Source organism: Bufo gargarizans, chromosome 4 (assembly GCF_014858855.1).
Source record: "Bufo gargarizans isolate SCDJY-AF-19 chromosome 4, ASM1485885v1, whole genome shotgun sequence".
NCBI lineage: Eukaryota > Metazoa > Chordata > Amphibia > Anura > Bufonidae > Bufo > Bufo gargarizans.
This window is the reverse complement of record NC_058083.1, coordinates 426,301,708-426,327,411: the sequence shown is the minus strand read 5'-3', so window position 1 is coordinate 426,327,411 and position 25,704 is coordinate 426,301,708. Positions and strand designations below refer to the sequence as shown.

General features: G+C 40.6%; 1 protein-coding gene across 4 annotated transcripts in view; it reads left to right on the top strand.

Annotated features, from left to right (window-relative positions):
* Nucleotides 1-25,704, top strand: part of NDUFAF7 (NADH:ubiquinone oxidoreductase complex assembly factor 7) — a 152,866-nt gene that overhangs the window by 60,204 nt on the left and 66,958 nt on the right. For all 4 annotated transcript variants that reach the window (XM_044290076.1, XM_044290074.1, XM_044290077.1 and 1 more), the window contains one exon: nucleotides 19,744-19,802. In XM_044290076.1, the coding sequence (XP_044146011.1) occupies nucleotides 19,744-19,802 (59 nt within the window). The remainder of the gene's footprint in view (nucleotides 1-19,743; nucleotides 19,803-25,704) is intronic.

Sequence of the window (25,704 nt, the reverse complement as noted above, 5' to 3'; positions counted from 1 at the left end):
ATATATATATATATATATATATATATGTATGTATATGCGAGAGACTGCTATGTGAAATGTTTCTTTTCTTTCTTTTTTTTTTTTTTTTTTAATTCATTCAGTGCCTTTGCCAGTGCCTTGCATACACACATTTTTCATCTAGCTCACTCTTTTGGCGAGTAATTGGAGATATAATTTCACTAATATGCCAAATTAAACTACCACCTATAAACCTAAGGTTTACCTCCTCAACATATATGATAACCAGGTTGGGCCCAAACTTAGGTGGAGGCTCAGTATCTATCTACTGGCAACTGCCAGAATGCTAGTGGCCATGCACTGGAAATCTACATCCCCACCCCTGAAGGCCCAATGTGACAATATCTACCAAATGGAACAGATTGCCTGCTAAATTGCTACACTTTGGCGGCCTTGGGAGACATATAGGGGATTTACCAGTCCTGGAGACTTATCTGAACGGATGGAACATTTTTACTTCTCACTTTTTACATAATTTATAAATGTGATACTGTTATTTAGTAGCCTATCCTTTTTGCAATAGTAGGCTTACTATGCTGCCCGAGTTTCGATTGTCATTGTTATCTCCTTTGCCCCTCCCCTATACCCTTTCGTCTTCTTACCCCTTCTTATCTCCTTGCTCTCACTCCCCTTGACTCCTATTCCCTCCTCTCCCCAATTTACTTATCTTTCATATGCCATCATATGTTATGATGAAAATGTAAACGGTTGACTCATTATTTATAATAAAATATTGTTTGTAATCTTTTATCCTGACTGAAATTGGCGTGGAATGATGTATAATCTGTGTATTCTCTTCATGTCTTAATAAAAAGTTCTTAAAACTAGAACCACTTTCATAGGGAGTTTTAAGGCACCTTAGGACCAGTAGGAGCCGTCAGGCAGATCTCGAGGACCTAGTAAGTGTCGTTTATGATGCGTTATTCTTTACTAGTATTATTAAAAATATATGTAAATTAATAAAGATTTTTAAATTATTATACTTGAGTTTGGGGTTTATGATTTGGGTTCAGAGGGGTCGTGGGATGAGACAGAGGGCAACTTGTGTTGCTGTTACATAAAGATACTCGGCTCTCTCTGCTTCTGCCACACATTCTACACTTCTATTGACAGGGCCATGCCACAAAAACGACATCATACCTGGCCCAGTCAATCAAATTATATAAAGCACATTAGTTGCAAAGAGAGCAGGGCCTCTAGGTCATGGATCAGCAACATCTGGTGCTCCAGCTGTTCTGAAACTAAAACTGCCAGAATCCTACTTTGAGGGGGTGTTTTCCTCTTTTTCTTTGGATAGATCATAAGCATCTGATTAGGACTTGCGCTGATCAGCTGTTGGCTGTTGTATTATTGCCGTGGCCTTCTTGCTGCTTCCCACAGTCCAGTGATGTCACAACCGTAGGTCACGTGGCCTGGGTGCAGATCAGTCCCATTTATTTCAATGGAGATGCCGATGACTTATCCAAAGGATAGATCATCATAATAGAAAGGCGAAGAACCCCTTTAACTTCTATGGGAATTACAAAACTAGTGTGCATGCTGGGAGTTGTTTCACAGCAGCTGGCAAGCTGAAGGTTGATCATCCCTATTATCGGTAGAATGGCAACACGCCTGATGTTTCTACAAAAGGGAATATCTTAAAAGTCCATTATAAGGATGAGTACCCCAGAGACTCACAAAATAATTATACCAAATAATATAACAAACGTTAAAAATAATTTTATTCAAGGATGTAGAAAAATATTTTGTAATAAAATAGAAAATGCATTTTATAATACAGTTTTGGGTAAAAATATTCAAACCATTTGGTCTTGCCATTCCACCCTTCCAGCGTCAGAATTGAAATATTGAGCATATCTGTCCCTCATTCTTGAAACCACTCAAATTTCTTTCTGCATCCTGTGGGTTAACTGTTATGGGATCTTTTATTATTAAAGGTTTTCTGTCACCTGTAAAAGGGGTATTAAGCTGGCTGATATTAGCGATGTGCTAATGTCAGCTGAACATAACTATATTAGAGCCATCTCGCTGCCTGAAGCCACTATACAGAAAAATGAACTTTTATAATATGCTAATTAGCCTCTAGCGTTGCACCTGCTTCTAGAGGCTCAGTTTGCCCACCTGTTTTCACGCCCTTCTTCTCTTGATTGCCAGGGCAGCGATGCTCTCCTCCCGCTGGCCGTGTCTACCAAGAAAATCTCGTGCCTGCGCCACCCCGTCCCGTATTCGACGCAGGCGCAGTGAGGGAAGGACGCTCCGCGGCTGCGCCGAATATGGGACGGCGCAGGCGTAAGATTTTCTTAGTGGACACGGCCTGCGGAAGGAGTGCAACGCTGCCCTAGCCCTGTCAATCAAGAGAAGAATAGCGTGAAAAGAGTTAGACAAACGGAGCCTCTAGGAGTAGGTGCAACACCCCAACCCCCCCCCCCCTGCTCCTAGAGTCTAATTAGCTTATTATACATATCGCTAATGTCAGCCAGCCTAATACCCATTTTTCAGGTGACAGAAAACCTTTAATGAAAGAAACCATATAACCTCTTAGGGACATATGACGTACCGGTACGTCATGATGTCCTGATACTTAAGGACCCATGACGTACCGGTACGTCATGTGTATTTCCGATCATCGGAACTGGGTGCATGCTGAAATCAATCAGCAGGCACCCTGGGACAATGCGCGGGGGGGTCCTGGTGACCCGATAACCCGGAACAGGATGGTGATCGGTGGTGTGATAATACAGTATCACCAACCTGTGATACTGAGAGGTGATGGTGACATCACCTCTCAGGATCGCTTCCGATTGGCTGCAGGGCAGTTAAAACTTACTGCAGCACTGACTCGTCCTCCTTTCTGTGTCGGGATCCAGGAGAGAGAGAGCAGCCTGCGTCATCCAGCTTTGGAGCCCAGTGATCCTAGCACCCCTACTGAGCCACCATAGTGCCATCTGGCACTAAAAAGGTACATAGGGACAGGTTAGGGAGAGCTTAGGTAGGGATAGTCAGAGAAAGTTTAGGGGGAAATTTTATTTTTATTTGCATCACCCTGATCGGGTGTTTGAGGTTCACAGGGTGCTGCAGCTTGCCCCCCCTGCCCCCACACATACACACACACACACATTTTTTGGGGCGCAAGCAGTTTTTTTGCTTTCCTATCTATGCTGACTGTGGCCGGCACTCTTAGTATCCGGCCACTGTTAGCACATCGCACACCCCACAGCGAGTCTTTATTTTATTTAATTTGTTTTCAAATTTTTGGGGCTTTTTTTATTTAGTATTTTTTTTTCTGTTAGTTTGCTGGTCAGATATAAGGACAAGAGGGATGTCCTTGTACTGTCCACAATTCACAGTAACGGCATCACCCCTGTCCCTGTGCGAGGTACCGCGTCAACGGTCCTCAAGCCCGATTGTATCGTCGACTACAATCGGTATATGGGAGGAGTTGATCTCTCTGATCAAGTCCTCAAGCCATATAACGCCATGCACAAAACCCGGGCATGGTACAAAAAAGTTGCGGTCTACTTGGTACAGGTTGCCTTGTAGAACACTTTTATGCTGTCTCGGAGCACTCGAAACACAGGGAAATTCCTTCAGTTCTATAAGGAAGTCCTCAAGGCCCTGATCTTTTCTGACCGGGAAAGAGCAGGCCGGAGTACCTCGGGAACTGGAGGTGCCCTGATCGTCCCTGGCCAAGACTTTGCAGGTGTGGTCCCCCATACTGGAAAGAAGAGACGGACTAAAAAAAAAAAAAAAAAAAGGTGCAGAGTGTGTCACAGGAGGGGGATATGTAAGGACACTACCACTCAGTGTGACACGTGCCCCGATCATCCGGGCCTCTGAATTATTGGCTGCTTCAGGGAGTACAACACTTCCATGGAGTACTAAATTTATAATCCCCTTCCACAATTTTAATTCTATTTAGCCACTGACAATCAAAAAATAAATATGGTTCTCAGACTTGACACTAAAACAAAACATATTTCAAAAATATTTTGCAAAACTAAAATAAATAAATAAAGTAGACATATTAGGTATTGCCACGTCCGTAAGAATCTGCTCTATAAAAATACCCCATGACCTAACCCCTCAGATGAACACGGTGCAAAAAAAGGTATTTTTTTATGTCTCCTTACATCACAAAAAGTGTAATAGCAAGCAATCAAAAAGTCATATGCCCCCTAAAATAGTGCCAATAAAACCGTCCTCTCACCCCATTAAAAATGAGCCCCTACCTGAGATAATCGGCTAAAAACATTTAAAAAAAACTGACTCTAAAACTATAGAGATAAAAAGTGTTTTTTTTGTTTATAAAAGGATAATAGTGTAAAACCTAAATACATTTAAAAAAAAAAGTAGACATATTGGGTATCGCGCATCCGTAATAATCTGCTCTATAAAAATACCCCATGACCTAACCCCTCAGATGAACACAGTCAAATAATCGGCTAAAAACTTACTAACACCTAAAGGGTTAACAAAGTTTGTAAAATCAGTTTTGTATGCCTTGAGGGATGTAGTTTCTTAGATGGGGTCACTTTTATGGAGCTTCTACTCTAGGGGTGCATCAGGGGGGCTTCAAATGGGACATGGTGTAATTAAACCAGTCTAGCAAAATCTGCCTTCCAAAAACCACACGGCGCACCTTTCCCTCTACGCCCTACCGTGTGCCCGTACAGTAGTTTACGGCCACATATGAGGTGTTTCTGCAAACTACAGAATCAGGGCAATAAATATTGAGTTTTGTTTGGCTGTTAACCGTTGCTTTGTTATGGGGAAAAATGGATTAAAATGGAAAAGTTTCCAAAAAATCTAAATTCAGAAATGTTATCTCCATTTGCCATTAACTCTTGTGGAACACCTAAAGGGTTAACAACGTTTTTAAAATACATTGAGGGGGTAGTTTCTATAATGGGGTCAATTTTTGGGTGGTTTCTATTATGTAAGCCTCACAAAGAGACTTCTGAAAAATTTCAAGATTTGCTTCTAAACATCTAAGCCTTGTAACATCCCCCCAAAAAAAATGTAATTCCCAAAATGATCCAAACATTAAGTAGACATATGAGGAATGTAAATGAATAACTATTTTTGTAGGTATTACTATGTATTATAGAAGTAGAGAAATTGAAACTTGGAAATTTGCACATTTCTGGTAAAAAATTTTTTACCAGTGTCATGAAGTACAATATGTGACGAAAAAACTATCTCAGAATGTCTTTGATAAGTCGAAGCGTTTTAAAGTTATCACAACATAAAAGTGACACTGGTCAGATTTGCAAAAAATGGCCTGGTCCTTAAGGTGAAAATTGGCCCGGTCCTTAAGGGGTTAAGTAATTGTGTGGTACAACATATGTCTTTACAAAATTAACAATTTTTAAGTGAATAGGTTGCATAAAAACTTGCTTTATCACTACTAGAATGCCAAAATGACATTCCACTATCGTTCTTGCCCTGGTCAATCTGTAGTTGATTCTTTTAGAGTTGTTTAGTCCACACTTGAATACATCTATAATGCCTCATCACCAACAATGACAAAGGACATTGGGGATCCATCGGTTCTTGGGAGCGGTGACAGTACAAATTTTCTTGAGTAGAAAAGACGACCCATTGCTGACTTTTTAAACACAGCAGAGTCATTTGCTTTCCCATATACACCAATGTCCACTGCAACAAACTGATACTGTGTGCGCGCTATGGCCATTAGAATATAGAGAGAAATATTTTTTGTAGTTAAAAAAATTCTTAACCAGTACCAGATATTTTCATGCAAAACTGAAAATGGCGAGATGATAAACTTTCTCCAGTTGCAAGATATCTATTGTAGAGAGAAACAATAATTACAAAAAACTGTTCTTTTACAGTTTTAAAGGGTTTCTACCACTTAGGTGTCACATATTTGGCTGTGACAGTCAGACACTAGCGATCCGCTAGTGTCTGCTCTGGCCAACCATCCTAATATAATTGCTTTTGGGGCGGTGGTTTGGCTAAAAAAACTACTTTTATTAATATGCTAATGAGCCTCTAGGTGCTATGGGGGCGTCATTAGCACCTAGAGGCTCCGTCTACCTTTAGAAACTGCCGCCCCCAGCGCGTCCCTCCAGCCCGCCCATCTCCTCCTGAATGCGATCCTCCTTGTGAGCGCCTGTATTCTGCGCATGCGCAGTAAATGTCTGACAGCTTCCCTGCTCAGACATCTCCACTGCGCCTGTTCCTCGGAGCACTATGGCGTCATCGCGCAGGCGCAGTGGAGATGTCTGAGCAAGGAAGCGGTCAGACATTCACTGCGCATGCGCAGAATACATACGAGGATCGCATTCAGGAGGAGATGGGCGGGCTGGAGGGACGCGCTCGGCGGCGGCAGTTTCTGAAGGTAGACGGAGCCTCTAGGTGCTAATGACGCCCCCATAGCACCTAGAGGCTCATTAGCATATTAATAAAAGTAGGTTTTTTAGCCAAACCACCGCCCCAAAAGCAATTATATTAGGATGGTTGGCCAGAGCAGACACTAGCGGATCGCTAGTGTCTGACAGCCAAATATGTGACACCGAAGTGGTAGAAACCCTTTAAGTAATACGGGTTGGGTTTTCTAAAAATAAATATACTAAGAAGTGGTTGAATTAAAATTAAACTGAATAATAGATAAAAAAGTAACTGAAGATGCACAAAAAATGATGTAAAGGCTCACACACCTGAGAATTGGCATCAGTCATTCTTCAGCAGAAATGGCTCTTCCGAATTCATTGTCATCTCTTTTTAATTCAGTTTTTTACCTGCTGTGGTAGGTCATCAGAACTGTCCACTGTCATACACAGATACTCGTAGAATTTGTCAGGAAGGCATCGTATTTCTTGATAAAGCCCTGCATATACTTCACCAGTAATTCTTTATGAAGGGATTGGGTGAACCCACTACCAACATTTGCTTTGTTCCATGACACGTCTTCTCCATTGGGATTTTAGGATTAAAACATTTTATCCAAATCTAATGTGTGCCAGCAGCATTTTCTTTCTGAATGCAATAAAGAAAAAGCAGGAATGACCAAGAGCTGTTTCCTAGCTCTATTTAAATATTCTGAAGTGGGTGTACTTTGTAGACAGATCCAGTAAAATATTCTTCCAGTTGCATCCCTTTTTTTCCATTTTTCTTTTTTTTCTTTTAAAACTGATTCATTACTAATGGATCCACAAACGCAGATGTGAAACTAGCCTGGCATGTTAGGAGGAAAATACTTTTTTTTTTTTTTTTATTTAAAGGTGTTTTCGTTATATATATATTTTTTTTTTTCTTTTATATTTTATAGTGGTGATTTATTGTCTTTGGGGCATTAGATCATTATTAGCTGTGATCTTTGTACAGATACTAGCTTGGAGGGCACAAATCACATATCCTGCATTTTCCTCTTCTCTATGGCACAGTGCAAAGCCCCTTTTATCATTGAGGCTTTATGTGTTTACGTGTCAGTGGCCCATATACAGAATGAAGCTGCCTGCATTTTGGTCCAAGTACATGGCTCCCTTTTGTTTTTTTGGCAGGGTGCTGGTGATTTCGGCTTCCAGCACCGAAGGAATCTAGCTGACATTGTGTCTGCCTGATTTTTCTTTTTAATAAGCAGCTCTGCAATGCTCTGCAATGCTATTTGCAATTAAAGTCGGGAATGTATATCTATGCTGTGGCTGCCCATGATCTCAGCAGCAAGGACAGATTGGTAACTGAAAGTAATTAAAGCAATTCTTTTCTTAGAAGTGCAATATTGATGACCTATCCTCAGGATAGATCATCAATATGTGATCGATGGCAGTCTGACAGTATTGGATTGTGGTGATTAATATCTCCTTGGTGGCCCTATTTCAACTTTTCACTGTGTATTCAATTACCCCTTAATTCCACAGTTTAGTTCCCTGTACTGCCTGCTTTTACCTCTGCTTAAAATCAGGTTGCTATGCAGGTCCATCCTCTGTGTTGAAGGAGGACACAGAAGCAGGCAGCCTGCAAGGTCACATTACAGACAGCCTGCAAGGTCACATTACAGACAGCCAGGGACTGTAAGTAAATGATTAAAGCCAGGTCCTCCCCAGCAGCTGATGACAGTGCCTGGGCTGTGTGCACTTCTCCCTGTCCCTGCGCTTGGCAAACGCTCCCTCACTCAGCAGACTGGGACAATGCAGAGCTGAATCGGCGCAGAGCAGGGAAGGGAGATCTGCCATCTGCTCAGTGTATAAATGAAAGCAACATGTGGTAAGAGGACCCCTTTGGGCTGCAGGAGATTAACCCTTTAGGGGGAGGGCTGTGGTTACTGACACTTTTGGGGGGGCTATTGTTACTGGCTAGTGAGGGCAGGCGGGATTAGCCTCAGGGTGAGGGCAGTGGCGGCCAACTTAACTGAATAGTTAAATTGCAGTTTTATGCAGACTGGGCTGAATCCTATTAAATATGGGGTAAGTGAGTCTAATGGTACCTGATTCTGGAATATCATGTTATTAGTAACTACATATATGAAAATTGAAATTAGGGTCTAAATGTGACAGTTATCCTTTAAGGACTAGACTGATTTTTGCAAATCTGACATGTGTCCCTTTGTGGTGATAATTTTAAAATGCTTTTACTTATCCAAGCCATTCTGAAATTGTTTTCTCGTCACATATTGTACTTCATGACAGTGGTAAATTTGAATCAAAATATTTCATTTTTATTTATTTAAAAAAATACAAAATTTACCAAAAATGTGTAAACAATTCGCAACTTTCCAAATTTCTATTTCTTTGCTTTTAAAACAGATAGTCATACCTCATGTAAATATAAAGTAATAACTATTATAATATGTCTACTTCATGGTTGGATCAATGATTTGAGCAGGCACCTTGTTCCGATCACCGCCTGCCGGGCGGCGGTGATCCGAACAACACATGACATACAGGTACATCATGGGTCCTAAAGGACTCGGGAACCATGCCGTACCGATACGTCATGGGTCCCTAAGTAGTTAATACACACCTCTCTCTACAGGGTTAAAAGAGTGAGCCCACTTTAAATTCTCTGTTCAAGCCTTTTGGTTCCATTGTATCTAATTGAAATATCCATCTTAGTTCTTTCCTCTTCAACAATTCCTCTCTTTCTCCTCCTCTCTTTAGTAGCGGAACACCATCTATAATCCTGAATCTCAACTGTGAAATGTTATGTTTATACTTCGCAAAATGTTCTGGCACCGGTAATTAGATCTCCTCCCTATCTTCTTGTTCCTGCTTTTTCGCCAATAGTTTACGAATTGTGTATCTTTGATTTTATTCTTGCAGGCCTGTGTGGTCTCCCCCACATAGAGCAGGCCACACGGTCACTGCAAGACATAGATTATCATACCTCTTTCCTGTTATTTCCTGAAGGAGTCTCCCTTGATTAGGCTGCTGCAATTGCAGCAGCCCAAGCATGGGTAACATTCCTTCTTTCCCTCTTGTCTATCTTTCATCTCATATCTGCTCTTACCAAATCATCTCCCAAATGTTAGGCCCTTTTATATGGCATCAACGGGGGCAACTGGAATTTTTCTACCTGTGGGAAAGATTGGGACAGAATTCGCCAATTCTGTCTCAATATTGCTGTTATCTTTCCACTCATCCTTGTATAAGTGGATACAAATGGTATCCTTTTCTCTCTCACCCTTTTCTCTTTATTTGTTGACACCAATAATTGTTCTCGTTCCCACTGTTTTGTTTTCGTTAGATGCCGATCTATTAGTTTCTGAGGGTATATTCTATCTCTGAACTTTTCCCATAGTCTCCAATCGATTATCAACCATTTCTGCATCTGATACTATCCGTTTAGTTCGAAAAAATTGGCTATACGGTAGAGACTCTATCATCCTTCTTGGATGTACACTCTCAAATTGCAATAAATTGTTGCGATCTGTTGATTTTATAAATAGTTCTGTCTCCAATTGTCCCTTATTAACATAAACTAATGTGTCTAACTGTATGGATTCCCTAGAGAACACTTTTGTAAATTTCAACTGGACATGTATCTGATTAATCTGTTAATGAAACCTATGTAGGTCTGCTATTTACCCCCTCCAGATAAAAATAAATCTATATACCTCAACCACCCTCATGCAAATGCATAGAGGGTGGTTGGGTATATATATTGTTCTTCAACATTCAAACCCATTGCGGTACCACGACATTGCTCGTAAAACACATCCTCAAAGAGAAAATAATTATGTGCAAGTAGCACTTCCAATAACGACAGTAGGAATTCTTTAAGTTCCTCACTATACATAGATTTTTCCAATGCCCATTTTACCGCTTCTAGGCCCAAGTCATGGTCTAGGCTGGTGTAGAGACTCGTGACATCAAATGACACAAGCCACTCCCCCCTCTGCATATCCCATAACCTGTAACCTAGAGAGAAAATCAGTTGTATCACGCACATATGACTGGGCTTCCGTATCAAAAGATCTTAATATTATGTATAAAAAGATGGCTGTATTGAAGAGGACAGAGTCAATGGCAGACACAATAAGGCAACCTGGAGGATTCTTAAGCTCCTTATGGATTTTAGGGAGCACATATAGTATTGGGGTTACTGGATTTACTGGTATCAGGTAGGTGTGTAATTTTTCAGATCATTTGGCAAACACATTGTCTGCCAATAATCTGATCTTACGTATTATATCCCATTTAGGGTCTTTACTTAAAGGTTTGTAGACTTCCCTATCCTGTACTTGACTCTGGATTTCTTCTTTGTATTTATCCGTGTCTAAAACCACTGTCGCTCCACCCTTATCTGCTCTTTTATTTCACAAATTTTTTATTAGAAAATCATAGCATACATCATCTTCCACAATGTCAAATTACCGTACAGTACAGTATAATTTGCTCATTACATTGCAGGATAAAAGACACTGGATGTAAAGTTTTCATTTATATTAAAGAAAAAAAAACAAAAAAAAAACAAGGCCGTAAGAGAACGACCAACAAACAAACAATAATAAACCCTTATCTGCTCTTTTAATGGTGAGCTCTTTTCTACCATTTAACTTAATCAGGGTTTTCCCTCTCTCCCTTTGTCAAGTTAGCTTCTTGCATGAGCGTTGGTGTTCTCACTTTTCTATCTCTGATCTAACAAGAGAAATATATGTATCCACAACTTTGGCTATTAGGAGCCTGGAAATCACGTTTTGCGGTATATATAGACCCATATCTCTTATAAGAGTAAGCCTATCTTAGGTGGTTGTTGTTCAAAAATATATTTTTAATTTTAAACGTCTAAAACAATTACACAAATCTACTTCCACCTGAAACCAGTCAACATCTGCCTTTGGACAGAAATTCAGTCCCTTACTCAAAAGGAGAATCTCCTAACTTGTTAGTTCATAAGAAGATATATTTACCATCAATGATGTGTCCATATTTTGTCCCTGTATATTGCTCATTTCATCTCCAGATGTGACGTCACTGGTCTGTTCCCTGTTGGCGGTTTCTTTGATCGTGTTACTCGTACTGTCTCCTGATGTAGTCCCAATGCCGGTGTTAATGTTTCCGTCCGCCTCTCCTTGTGCTCCCTTTTCTCTTCTTCCTAAAAAAGTTTGTTCCTCACTATGTTCTCCAGATGATTCTGTATCTGTTAGATTAATCCGATGTCCCTTTGGTCTCCGCATTTTCTGACGTCTTACATTCCTGGTATTCGTATTCCTATATGGCAATGTTATTTTATATATATCTCCTTTCTTATAATCCTCTTGATCTCTATTCCATTTCTGTCTTTTTGTCACCTGTATCATCTCTCTATACTTATTCATTTCCATCATCATTTGTTCTTTTAACACAGTAAACTCCTGTGTGTTCAAAGGAACTTGTAATTGTATTTTATATTCCTCCATTCTCTTCTGTGTCTCTATTAAATCTTTCTGCAAATACTCCATGTTCAGCAACATCATGTCCATAGAGAACCTATTAGCCAGGAAGGTAAATTTGGCCAGGAATTGAGAATTATTTGGGAAGAGAATAGGTCTAAGATGTGTCCTCAATCCCCTTGGTATGCGATCCACTTTATAGTATTCTCTTAACATAGATAGATGTAACTCTGTATTGATACATTGTTTATTCTCATTTTCCCATTTTCTTTTTAAAATAATCTACTGTGGGCTTATGCAGAAAAGCTCCCTCTTCCTCCTTTCCCTGTAGAATGTGTGTAATTGGTTTACTTGTATATAAAAGACTCTTCGGTGAATCCATTATTAAATAGCCACTTTATCACAGCACTATAAACTATTCTTTGTATGCTGTGTTCTGTGTTCAAGTCTTCAGGCCCAATGCATGTACTTCAAAGATTATGAACAAGACAGCACTACTCTCTGAATCCTTCCAGCTTTTCCGTTTCGTGACAGTGTTGAGTCCTGGTCTCTGGAACTCCTTAATAGCTTGCAATATTATAGAAAACTGCGGCTCTCCAATGTCATAGAAAACTTCACCTTTTTTATTACACCGAAATCTGCGACGTTTCGACCTGTTAGGTCTTTATCAAGCTCATAAATACATACCAATAGTGAACATGTATATAATCACCTGATCCCAACAATTCGTTAAACTTAGCTTTAGATATAGATAACTCCCCCTTCAAGCTAAAAAACGTATCCTTTGTCAGCCACGTCACATTGCAGGAAAACTTGTGAGCAGGTTGTGGGATCAACATCCAGGGAGGAAGGACTGTGTGTTCCTTATATTGAACATTATATGAAGATATGGACAGAGAGAAACATTTAAGATAAGTAATATTGTAATAGTGGTGGAGTTGGATGCTCCAAGATTGGGTAGCTGAGGAAGCGCGTCTCGTGTATCCGTTGGGGAAGTTATGTGGAGCTTATCTCATACCCTTGGACACACAGTAGAATTACTATTGAGTAGATAAGCTAGGGCTTGGGCAAGATATTTTATGCCTAATGAGATAGACGTATGTGGATAGAGTAGATTGAAGTACTGGCATTGGATTGATTTAACTGGAAAGTGACCTAACCCTAATAGGGAAAATTGAATATAAATGCATTCCTTGAGAAAGGAGGCAGAGGTCACTCAGGTTATATGGGCCAAATGAACAGAAGGGCGGATGACTATGACCAGTGGAGAATAATTGACATAGGGCAACCAGCCTAAATATATTATAAATAAAGGATAAAGCCTGGAGTGAATGAATGATATGTTTTCTCAATAAAGAGCCCCGAAAGCTATCGGACTGTAATAGTTGCGTCCGTGCGTATGTGCATATACTCGGAGGATGGAGGATGAGGTGTTGGTCCGTCCATGGGTGTATGCATATATGCAGGTGATTGAGATGGGTATCTGGGTCTCAGCTCTGCCGAAGAATATGTATGTATGCATATATATTTATGCCTCGTAATGAGGATATTAATAATGTGAAAATATGGCAATAATTAAATATTTGAAGAATGTCCGCTGTCAGGAGATAATGTACAGTAACTAATGAGCCGCTACGCAGTGAGATGTTTTCCGGTCATGTGATTAGGTCATGTGGAATATTAGAAGAAGGTACACGTGATCGAGGAGGGCGGAACCAGAGAAGGACCGCTCATTATGACGTTAGCTGACCGAGAAGTTAGACGTCATACGCAAAGTGAGGAAGAGGACGCCAAACACACCACATGAGGTGAGGGAGGAATGAGTTAATGGAACGCGCAGTGTACCCTCCATGGATGTGTCCCACATCCTAAGATAGGGGTAAGAAATAGAGTAATGGATCAGTTTAAAGAAAGGATGTGTCTATTAAGTGATGTGGCTGACAAAGGATAAGTTTTGTAGCTTGAAGTGGGAGGTATCTATATTTAATTAAGGTGGAGCTAAGTTTGACCAATTGTTGGGATCTGGTGATTTTATTTTTTTATATATATATATATATATATATATATATGTTCACTATTGGTATGTATTTATGAGCTTATAAAGACCTAACCGGTCGAAACGTTGCAGATTTCGGTGTAATAAAAGGTGAAGTTTTCTATGATATTGGAGTGCCGCAGTTTTCTATAATATTGCAAGGTTAGACAAAAAGATAGACATCCCATACCTAGTAAAATTGGATCTGAATTGGTGGAAGAAAAGGAAAACTCTATCAAAGGGTTTCATCTGGCTAAAAGAATCAGAGATACAGATCGTGATGGATGCAAGCAGTGTGGGTTGAGGAGCAATTGTAGCCTCCTCAACCTGGCAAGGAAAGTGGCCAGAAGAGATGAAAAACAAATCCCTAAATAACAGAGAATTGTGTGCGGTCTGGGAGACCCTAAAAGTAACTCCAAAGTCTGGAAAAAACATTCGCTTATCAGGGATGTATGAGGTCCCCAAGTTTTAAATCTCCAGCGGTAAAGATTTTTTCCTGGGCAGGAAAAAATGTCCTATCCATTACAGCGGTCCATCTTAGAGGATCCGAAAATCTAGAGACAGACTTCCTGAGCTGAAAGACCCTAGACTTGGGGGAATGGTCTTTAAATCCAGGAATCTTTCAAGAAATATCCGCCAAATGGGGCTTGCCGCAAATAGACCTGTTCGTCTCAAAAAGAAATGCAAAGGTCAAGCGTTTTTGTTCTTTAGATCCAAGAGAAAAGCCATGAGCTGTAGACGCCTTCTCAGTAAGGCCCCCTGCACACGGCCGTGTTTCACAGCCGTGTGCGGGCCGTGGAACCGCGGCCTGGATCCCTCCTGAGAGCTGGAGCGCACGGCGTCACTGGTTGCTATGACGCCGTGTGCTCCCTGCTGCCGCCGCAATACAGTAATACACTGGTATGATCTATACCAGTGTATTACTGTACTGTGCCGGCAGCAGGGAGCGCACGGCGTCATAGCAACCAGTGACGCCGTGCGCTCCTGCTCTCAGGAGGGATCCAGGCCGCGGTTCCACGGCCCGCACACGGCTGTGAAACACGGCCGTGTGCAGGGGGCCTAAGATGGACATGGGACCTGGCATCCGCTTTCTGTCCTTGGGCGCTAATCCCCCGCGTTCTACAAAAAATTCAAACGGACCCAGTAACGGTCATACTCATAACCCCCTACTGGACCAAAAGTTGTTTCTCCATTCTAAAGAAAATAGCTCTGGAGGGATCTTGGGTGATTCCTTTTCAGGAAGACTTGCTTTTGCAGGACCCAATTCTCCAACAGAAACCAGGGTTTTTCAAACTGTCATCCTGGATACTGAAAGCGAGGTCTTAAGGAATAGGGTTCTTTCAGACAAAGTTATTTGTACATTAAAAGCCAGTAGGTAGAAGGTTACCTCAGCCATCTACTTTAAAATCTGGAAGAAGTACTGTATTTAGTTGAGGGAAGACTCTCCAAATATGTCTGTGCCATGTATTCAAAAAATATATATATTTTCTTCAGAAAGGGCTAGACCTAGGCCTTAGACCAAGTACCTCCATCCAGACTTAGACCATCATTAAAACATAGGATTCCTCGATGGGACTTAAATTTGCTCTTAAATGGGTTGACAAGATAACCGTTTGCTCCCATGTCAGATATTTCCATTAAGCACCTCTCCTTTAAGACTGCTTTCTTACTAGCCATAAATTCTGCTAGACACCTTGGAGAAAAAAAAGCCAACTCATGTAGAGAACCTTTCTCTTCCAGTTTTTTACTAGAGAGTAATATTAAAATTGGACCCGGGATTCCTTCCTAAGGTGTTTTCAAACTTCCACAGAGACCAGGAAATTGTCTTACCATCTTTCTGTAGTGACCCAAAGAAAAACACAGAAGAACAATTTTATCTTTTAGTCGTGAGGGAGACTATTATCCAGTACCTGAGGGCTACAGAACCTTTTAGGAAAGATGATAATCTATTGATTCAGTTTGCAGGTTGCAATAAAAGAAAGAAACCTTCCAAAGCATCCATAGGTCGCTGGATGAAATCCATTATATTATGCTGTTACTCCCTAATGGGTCACGCTTGTCCTGCTAGAATAAAAGCCCACTCCACCAGAGCTATGGATTCTTCAGAGAAAGCTGGGGTGTCTCTTGATCATATATTTAAGGCTACTTTCACACTAGCGTTCGATCCGATCCGTTCTGAACTGATCCGATCATATTAATGCAGACGGAGGCTCCGTTCAGTACGGATCCGTCTGCATTAAAATGGCAAAAAAAAGCTAAGTGTGAAAATAGCCTCGGACGGATCCGTCCAGACTTTCAATGTAAAGTCAATGGGGGACGGATCCGCTTGAAGATTTAGCCATATTGTGGCATCTTCAAACGGATCCGTCCCCATTGACTTACATTGTAAGTCTGGACGGATCCGTACGCCTCCGCACGGCCAGGCGGACACCCGAACGCTGCAAGCAGCGTTCAGCTGTCCGCCTGTCCGTGCGGAGGCGAGCGGAGCGGAGGCTGAACGCCGCCAGACTGATGCAGTCTGAGCGGATCCGCTCCATTCAGACTGCATCAGGGCTGGACGGCTGCGTTCGGGTCCGCTCGTGAGCCCCTTCAAACGGAGCTCACGAGCGGACACCCGAACGCTAGTGTGAAAGCAGCCTAAGGCAGCTTCTTGGTCCAGTATCAATTAATTCATAAAATATTCATAAAACGTCTAAAGATCTACTTTTACAGATTTGACCTTTGGCCAAAAGGTTCTGCAAGCAGTAGACACCCCCCCCCCCCCTACAGTTTAATCTGTTAGTTCTCATCCGTAGCAGTCAAAGTGGATGAAATGGAAAACCGTAATTAGACTTACCGGTAATTCTGTTTCATTGAATCCACCATGACGGCTCATATATTCCTTCCCTTAATGTGCTGATAATAAGTATGAATTAAATACTTTAAAAAAATAATAATTTGATATATTTTTTTCGGAGATGTAGCTATGTGTGTGTGTGTGTGTGTGTGTGTGTGTGTATGTATATATATATATATATATATATATATATATAGAGCTGTGTGTATTTATGTATGTCCGCTAAAGGAATCCGTATCGTTGCATTTCCAATCACGAAATTTGGCACACAGGTGCATCAGGTGTCCGGGAAGGTATTAGACTAGGTCTCAGCTCTCTAGGACGTACCGTTCCTGAGATATTCCCAAAAAAATGCATTAGCCAATAGAAGCTTGGTCAGATGACCATTATCAGCCAATAGAAGCTCGCAGGTCCTCCAGCGTCCACATACACCGTTTTAATCCAGGTTTCCATAACAACCCAGCCATTTTTCTTCACTGCTGTAGGAGACCTTTAAAGGAAATCTGTCACCTGGATAATTGCTATTGAAGTAAAGCCATGGCCTAATAGCACTTAGTACCTTATTTCAAGATGTGCCTTTGTTCCAGTAATAGATGTTTTTATTCTCTTAAAATCCAGCTTAATTGGTATGGAAATGAGCCAGGAAGGTGCCTAGAGGGGCGTCACTCTTGCAGGAAGGAGGCCAGACACGCCCCTTGCCTCAATGTCTTGATATCTTTTGATGACACACACAAACATTAAATGAAATAGATTTAAAATACCCGAGCGAAGCCAGGTCCTTCAGCTAATATATTTATATATATATATATATATATATATATACACACACACATATAGTGGGGAAAACACTTGATAACACTCACCTGGGTTATTTGTAAACACTGAAGGGAGAGAGTGGGTGGGGGCTTTTAAACTCTCTATCTCTGTGTACTCCTGCCCCTACAGAGGTTAAGGGGTCAATCTCATCCATAGCTGTCACGGTGTATTCACCAAGGAAACAGAATTACCGGTAAGTCTAGATACGGTTTTTACAAATAAATAAAAAATATTAAAGTTCAAATCGCCCCCTTTTCCCCAAAATGAGAATAAAAAATGCACATCATGAGTATCGCCACATGCAAAAACACCCGTACTATCAAAATATAAAAGTATTAATCCCATACGCAAAAGGGCAAAATGGAAGAAATTGTCAAAATGGCTATTGGCAATTTTTTGGTAGCTTATCTTCCCACAAAAAAATTTCATAAAAAGTGATCAAAAAGTTGTACACACCCCAGAATGAAAATGAAAAGTACAGATCGTCCCACAAGAAATGAGCTCTTATACAGCTCAGCACACATGACTACAAAAAAGTTATAGGATAGTTTTTTGTATTTTTTGTTTCAGCATCAAAACGCAAGGAAAAGTATACATACATGATATCGCCAGATTCGTACTGACCTGGAGAATGAAAATCACAAGTCTTACCGCATAATGGGCGCTGTAAAAAATACCCTGTAAAACTGTGGCAAAATTGCATTTTTTTTTCCAATTTCACCAGCTTTGGAATCTTTTTCCCAATACATTCTATGCAGTATTGAATGGTTGCGTTGGAAAATACAACTTGTCCTGCAAAAAATAAGCCCTCATACAACTGTGAACTGAAAAATAAAAAAGTTATGTCTCTGGGAAGGCGGGGAGCAAAAAAAAAAAAGAAAATGCAAAGTAAAAAAAACCTCCAGAATAGAAGGGGTTAAATAAGGCACCCGCACTTAAGTGAAGAAGACGCCATAGCTGCTGGGTTTTTGCCGATTTAAACATCACTCAGGGCTAATGTCTGCGAACGATAATGCTCATCACAGAAATTTAACCCCTCAGATCACTTGGTCAAATGCGCTTCTAGGTGTGAAACAGCTCCCCTGCATGATAATCAGTGTATGCCGTTCCTTCACTCTGATGCTCTGAGTCTCTGAAGAAACCCAGCATATCATAGGTGTAGTTCCTATGGAGACCTGCAGGTGTCAGGGTTTCATAGCATAACAGCAAATGGAGTTTACAATGTAATGCTAATAAACCACAATGTAAGATAAAAAGACAATCTGAAGATCCCATATTCTAGCTCCTCTAGGGCTAGAAAAAATAAATAAATACAATTTCAGATCTCTTTCCCCAGAATAAAAAAATAAACACCATAAGCATCGCCACATCTTTAAACCCCAGGATGCAGGATGACAGGCCGAACAAATTTATTATTTCGGCCTTATGTACTATTTTACTATATCCCAAAATGGTATCAACAAAAACTACTGATCACCCCAAAAAAATCAACCACTACAGAGCTCCGTAGACATAACTAGAAAAGAGTTATGGGGTTTAGAAAATGTATTTCTTTCCCCCCAAAATTTTTTCAGTATTAAAATACGAGAAACAATATAAATGTAGCTTTGTTGCAATCAAACTGATCCAGAGAATTAAGGTAATATGTCAGTTTTATAGCATAGGGAATGCCTTAAAAAACAAAACCTGTAAAACTGTGGTGGAATCAATTTTTTCCCCAATTCCAGTCCATTTGAAATCGTTTTCCATCTTCCCACTACATTTGTATGCAACAATAAATTATGCCTTTAGAAAGTACAACTTGTCCTGCACTTGTCCATTATATGGCTATGTGAACGGAAAAATAAAAAATGTATGGCTTCAGGAATGCAGGGAGTGGAAAATGAAAACGCAAAAACAAAATAATTTCCAGGGCTCAAGGGGTTAGCGGAGAATTTTTGTGGTGCCCAAATTTATGCACCTGTCTAATTTTGTTTGAACAATTATAGCACACTTTCTGTAAATCCAATAAACTTCATTTCACTTCTCAAATATCACTGTGTGTGTCTCCCATATGATATATTTAACTGACATTTTTTATCGTAACAACCAACGATTTATACAGGAAAATCATGACGATTAACAAGGTTGCCCAAACTTTCGCATCCCACTGTACAAATATTATATACCGGTATATATATTGATATTTATTTTTCCTTTTAGGGTATACATTCTTCATAGCACATGAATTTTTTGATGCATTACCAATACATAAATTACAGGTACTGTTGTTATTTTTTTTAACCCTTTTTTAACCATACTAAAATAATTACCTAATTACCTTTGTTGACTAAATTTAAACATTTATGAGCAATTGATTTTTTTAGTAATGAAACTGAGAATGCACAATGTGCTATATTTTTCAAAAAAGTATATTTGTTAAACTGACTTTGTTTCATCATATAGCAGTTCCAAAGAGTTAATACTGGTGCATATTGTCCAGGGCAACTATTCAAAGTTCTACAGTACGTTAGAACAGTAACAACACATGCTATAGACTGACCAGGATGCTTCCAGCCATGGCATGCGTTTTGTCTTGTGTCTATCATAGACGCTATTTATCCTTGCTCTTCTGTCTCTAGAGCAATGTAGTTTATCATGTGATCCAAACATCATTAGGGCTCATTCATATGACCGTAGGGTCCCCACGCTGAAAACCCACTGACTTGAATCAGTCCGCAATCCACATAATACGGCAAAAGACCACGTCCTATGTTTTCTTGGTGTGGAAGCAGACGGAAGCGCTTCTCTGTGTTTCAATCTGCTTCCGATCTCTGCCTCCGCTCCGCAAAGGATAGAACATGTCCAATCTTTTGCTGTATGTTGTGGATCCATTCAAATAAGCGGCTCTGCATCCGCAGAACAGAGTGAACATGGCTAGTGCTTGTGTATTGTGGACCCACTGTTTGCAATACGAGCACAGATGCCTTACGTTTGTGTGAATGGGGCCTTATGCACACTTACATCTCTTGTCGTGTGACTGCAGCTATCGAATATTTTAGTAATCAAGCATTCTACCTTTTAATCCAATGATTAATCGAGTACTCTAATAAGAAAAAACAAATTAAAAGAACGTTTTCTATAAAAACTCAACAGCCTCCCATGTCATCAGTCCGCTCCCTCAGTGCCGTCAGCTCTACCCATTGTCATGAACTCCCCCATGCCTTCAGATCCCCTCAGAGCCATCAACTCCCCCAAGTGCCATGAACTCCCCCATGCCATCAGTTCCCCCACTTCCCCTCCCAGGCATAAGTGCCCAGCTGCTAGGGGCACCACTGACTCTCCACAGCTCTTCCATCCTCTTCTTCGCGCGATGCACTGGGTCCTGACTGCAGACCACAAATCGGTGAGTAATAGTAAGCACTTCACTTGTGCCCCGTGGTCACATAGTACAAACAAATCCTCTATGCAAAAAATTAGCATTGAGGATTTTTGGGGTTGAGTTACTCAATTCATTCGAATAATCGTTTCAGCCCTACTCAGAAGCCTTGAATCTTAGCTCTAATCATGCTCATGATTTGATACCTGATTAACATGGATGTAGTGCATGTGTGATGTGAGGCCGAGATGAAGGCTCAATCTGGGCTGGAATCATTCTGGTGAAATGATTTTATGGGTTTATATTGATAAGGAGAATTGTCCGTTCTCCTGACATGTTTGTTTTCGTAAATACACTGACTTATACATAGCTCATAGAGGTGTGTCCCTATAAAGTCTTACACTGTCAGAAGGGATTGGATAGGGGTAATGTGAAGGGACACTGTCCCAATTGGTTGTCAAGTTGTGAATTCATTCATACGTTTTTACAGGGAATAAAATAGGAAATGCTGCAGCGCATTGTTCAGGCCGAGGAATGGTCACTTAACCGCCTCCGGACCGCCTAACGCAGGATCTGTTTCTCCTTGGCGCGCCGGCGCGTTATCTCGCAAGACGCGAGATTTCCTGTGAACGCGCGCACACGGGAGCGTGCGTTCCCAGGATCGGGAGGTAAACTAGTTAATCTACAGCCTGCCAGTGGCGATCATTCGCTGGCAGGCTGTAGATGCGATTTTTTTTTTTTTTTTTTTTTTTTTTTTTAACCCTTGAAAGGTATATCAGACGCTGTTTTGTTAACAGTGTCTGATATACCTGGTCCTCTGGTGGTCCCTTTTGCTTGGATCGACCACCAGAGGACACAGGCAGCTCTGTAAGTAGGACCAAACACCACTACACTACACCCCCCCACCCCCCTGTCACTCATTAACCCCTTATTAACCCCTGATCACCCCATATAGACTCCCTGATCACCCCCCTGTCATTGATCACCCCCCTGTAAGGCTCCACTCAGACGTCCGTATGTGTTTTGCGGATCCACAAAACACGGACACCGCAGATCTGCAAAACACGGACACCGGCAATGTGCTTTCCGCATTTTGCGGATCCGCACATTGCCAGAACTATATAGAAAATGCCTTTTCTTGTCCGCAATTGCGGACAAGAATAGGACATGTTCTATAGGCTCTACAAAAAACGCAGTGTTCGCCCTGATCTTGTGCGCACACTTGCGTTCAGTCCGCCCCACCGCAGTGACAGAATTTTTTTTTCTGATCACTGCAAAAATACCATAAAATCGCTGCAGCGCTATAAAAAGATCACTTTTGAGGGGCATGGCGAGTTCATAGAATTTTTTTTTTTGCCACAAGTTAGCGGAAATTGATTATTTTTTGTTTTTTTGTTTTTTCTTACAAAGTCTCACATTCCACTAACTTGTGACAAAAAATAAAATCTCACATGAAATCACCATGCCCCTCACGGAATCCAAATGCGTAAATTTTTTTAGACATTTATATTCCAGACTTCTTCTCACGCTTTAGGGCCCCTAAAATGCCAGGGCAGTATAAATACCCCACAAGTGACACCATTTTAGAAAGAAGACACCCAGAGGTATTCCGTGAGGGGCATGGCGAGTTCCTAGAGTATATATTTTTGGGGCACAAGTTAGCAGAAAATTAATTTTTTTTTTTTTTTTCTCGTACAAAATTATTTTCCGCTAACTTGTGCCAAAAAAAAAATCTTCTAGGAACTCGCCATGCCCCTCACGGAATACCTTGGGGTGTCTTCTTTCCAAAATGGGGTCACATGTGCAGTATTTATACTGCCCTGGCATTTTAGGGGCCCTAAAGCGTGAGAAGAAGTCTGGAATCCAAATGCCTAAAAATGCCCTCCTAAAAGGTACTCATTGGAATTTGGGCCCCTTTGCGCAAAAAAGTGTCACACATGTGGTATCGCCGTACTCAGGAGAAGTAGGGAAATGTGTTTTGGGGTGTATTTTTACATATAGCCATGCTGGGTGGGAGAAATATCTCTGTCAAATGACAACTTTGTATAAAAAAAAAAAGGGAAAAGTTGTCTTTTAGAGAGATATTTCTCTCACCCAGCATGGGTATATGTAAAATTACACCCCAAAACACATTGCCCTACTTCTTCTGAGTACGGCGATACCACATGTGTAACACTATGTGCACAAAGGGGGCCAAATTCTAAAGAGTATCTTTACAATTTCACAGGGCATTTTTTACGCATTTGGATTCCAAACTACTTCTCACACTTTAGGTCCCCTAAAATGCCAGGGCAGTATAACTGCCCCACAAGTGACCCCATTTTGGAAAGAAGACACCCCAAGGTATTCCATGAGGGGTATGGTGAGTTCATGTAAAATTTAATTTTTTGTCACAAGTTAGTGGAATATGAGACTTTGTAAGGAAAAAAATACATTAAAAAATTCATCATTTTCCACTAACTTGTGACAAAAAATAAAAAGTTCTATGAACTCACTTTGCGCATTAGCGAATATGAAATGGGGTTATTTGTGGGGATTTTCTACTGTCTGGGCATTGTAGAACCTCTGGAAACATGACAGGTGCTCAGAAAGTCAGAACTGCTTCAAAAAGCGGAAATTCACATTTTTGTACCATAGTTTGTAAACGCTAAAACTTTTACCCAAACCATTTTTTTTTTTTTTACCTAAACATTTTTTTTTTATCAAAGATATGTAGAACAAATTTAGAGAAAAATTTATATATAGATGTCGTTTTTTTTTTTTTGAAAAATTTTACAACTGAAAGTGAAAAATTTCATTTTTTTGCAAAAATTTTGTTAAATTTCGATTAATAACAAAAAAGTAAAAATGTCAGCAGCAATGAAATACTACCAAATGAAAGCTCTATTAGTGAGAAGAAAAGGAGGTAAAATTCATTTGGGTGGTAAGTTGCATGAGCAATAAACGGTGAAAGTAGTGCAGAATTGTAAAAAGTGGTCTGGTCATTAAGGGTGTTTAAGCTAGGGGAGCTGAGGTGGTTAATTAGGAGCAGCAGCAGTACAGTTTGGATGTGAGAAGGGTAGGGTATTAGAGGCATGTGGTCATAATAACAGCAGCAGAAGAAGCATAGGATTAAACGTACAAGGCAGTAGATCGTCTGTCTATGAGTAGTAGTAGAAGTGGTAGTAGTAATAGTGGCAGATGTGTAGCATTACTTATGTTGGCAGTAGGGAATTAGCAGTGCGGAGTAGTAGCTGTGGAGATAGTGACAGCAACAGCCATATGGTACATGTTTGCAGGCAACAGCAGTCGTATGGAACATGATGGTGGGCAGGAAGGCAGACAGCAACAGGATGCAAGATGTGGCACTGTCAGCAAAGCCAGATCTATTCATCAGCTTCAGCCAGGAGTCTGAAAATCCTCCTTAATCCAGGTTGGCCGCTTCTAAATGTGGGACAGCTTCCTTGTTGTCCTACATTTTAGACTTTTTTCTACGTCTAAACCACGGGTGGAAAATGGTAAATGAAATGGTAAATGAAATGGGCCTGTTGGACCGTCCCCTTCCCCACCCATGCCACGCCCACTTTTTTAGACCTCACACGTGGTGAGAAGTCACAGATTGCGGCGCAATCTGCACCAGAAATACGACTATAATAATATAATATAGGCGTATTTCTGGTTAATAAATGACCCTCTGTATTTTAAAACCAAAATGCTTATTTTACTGAAATCCTGTTAATTTTTCACTTGCATAACACCGTGTAGAAGTTGGCCACACCCATACTCTACAAGAAATGTCGAGGATGTCGGAAAAAAATAATTCTTTTTGCAGCATTAAAGCTGTTGTGTTACTTCACCAAATTGCATTTTTCATGTAGACAATTGCTTCCTTTGCTGGTGTAATTCATATATCTATCGTATTATACACTGCTCGTTTCCAAGGGTTATGACCACCCTGCAATTTACCAACGGTTGACCATGCTTGCACCGGCCTCTCTGATTGCCGGGTCCATGGGAGTACGCATAGGCTTGCATGCACAGCAGCTCCTATCCAGGACACCTCATATCTGCACTGAAGCGGTAGCTGTAACCCCTGGAAGCCAGCAGTGTATAATGCAATGGAATGAATCAAGCCAACAAAGAAGGCAATATGGATATTAGCAGTACATTGGTAAGTGCCTTGTATTTACTTGGTCTACATGATAAATGCTATTTCTTAAAGTGAGACAACCCTTTAAAGGGGTTATCCAAGTTCTCAAACTGCCCATCTTATGTGCCGGGCTCCTTACAGGTAATATACTAACCCCGCTTCTGGTCCCCACACCGCCGCTGCTGCTTCTCTCTGTACACGGATGAAAACATAGGTGTGATTTATATTACACAAACTTCATATATGTGCACTGTAATACTTATGCTTTGTATTTATACTATATTACTGTGTATAAATCACAAGTCACACACTGTGTACATTCATAATATGTACAACATACACGATTGTTTGACCATTGTTCACTGACTATAACTTTTCTCCATGACACTTGTGCCACATAGGAGGACACCTATGATAAAAAAGGCATACCTGTATGATAGATGGGTTTGTGGCAAGTATAGTTTTTCCATGGCCCTGGAACTTCAGGTTATATCTTAATGTAGATGCACGTATGATGATGGTAAATGTTGCCATAGATAGTTTTCACCACATTAGAGAACTTTCTAATGCATTAAATAGGTTATACCATGATTGATGATATTTTGGTGGCTATTCTAAATTTTTTATTACATGCAGTTACAAAAGTATTCAAATCCAGGTGCTGGTTTGATCAGTG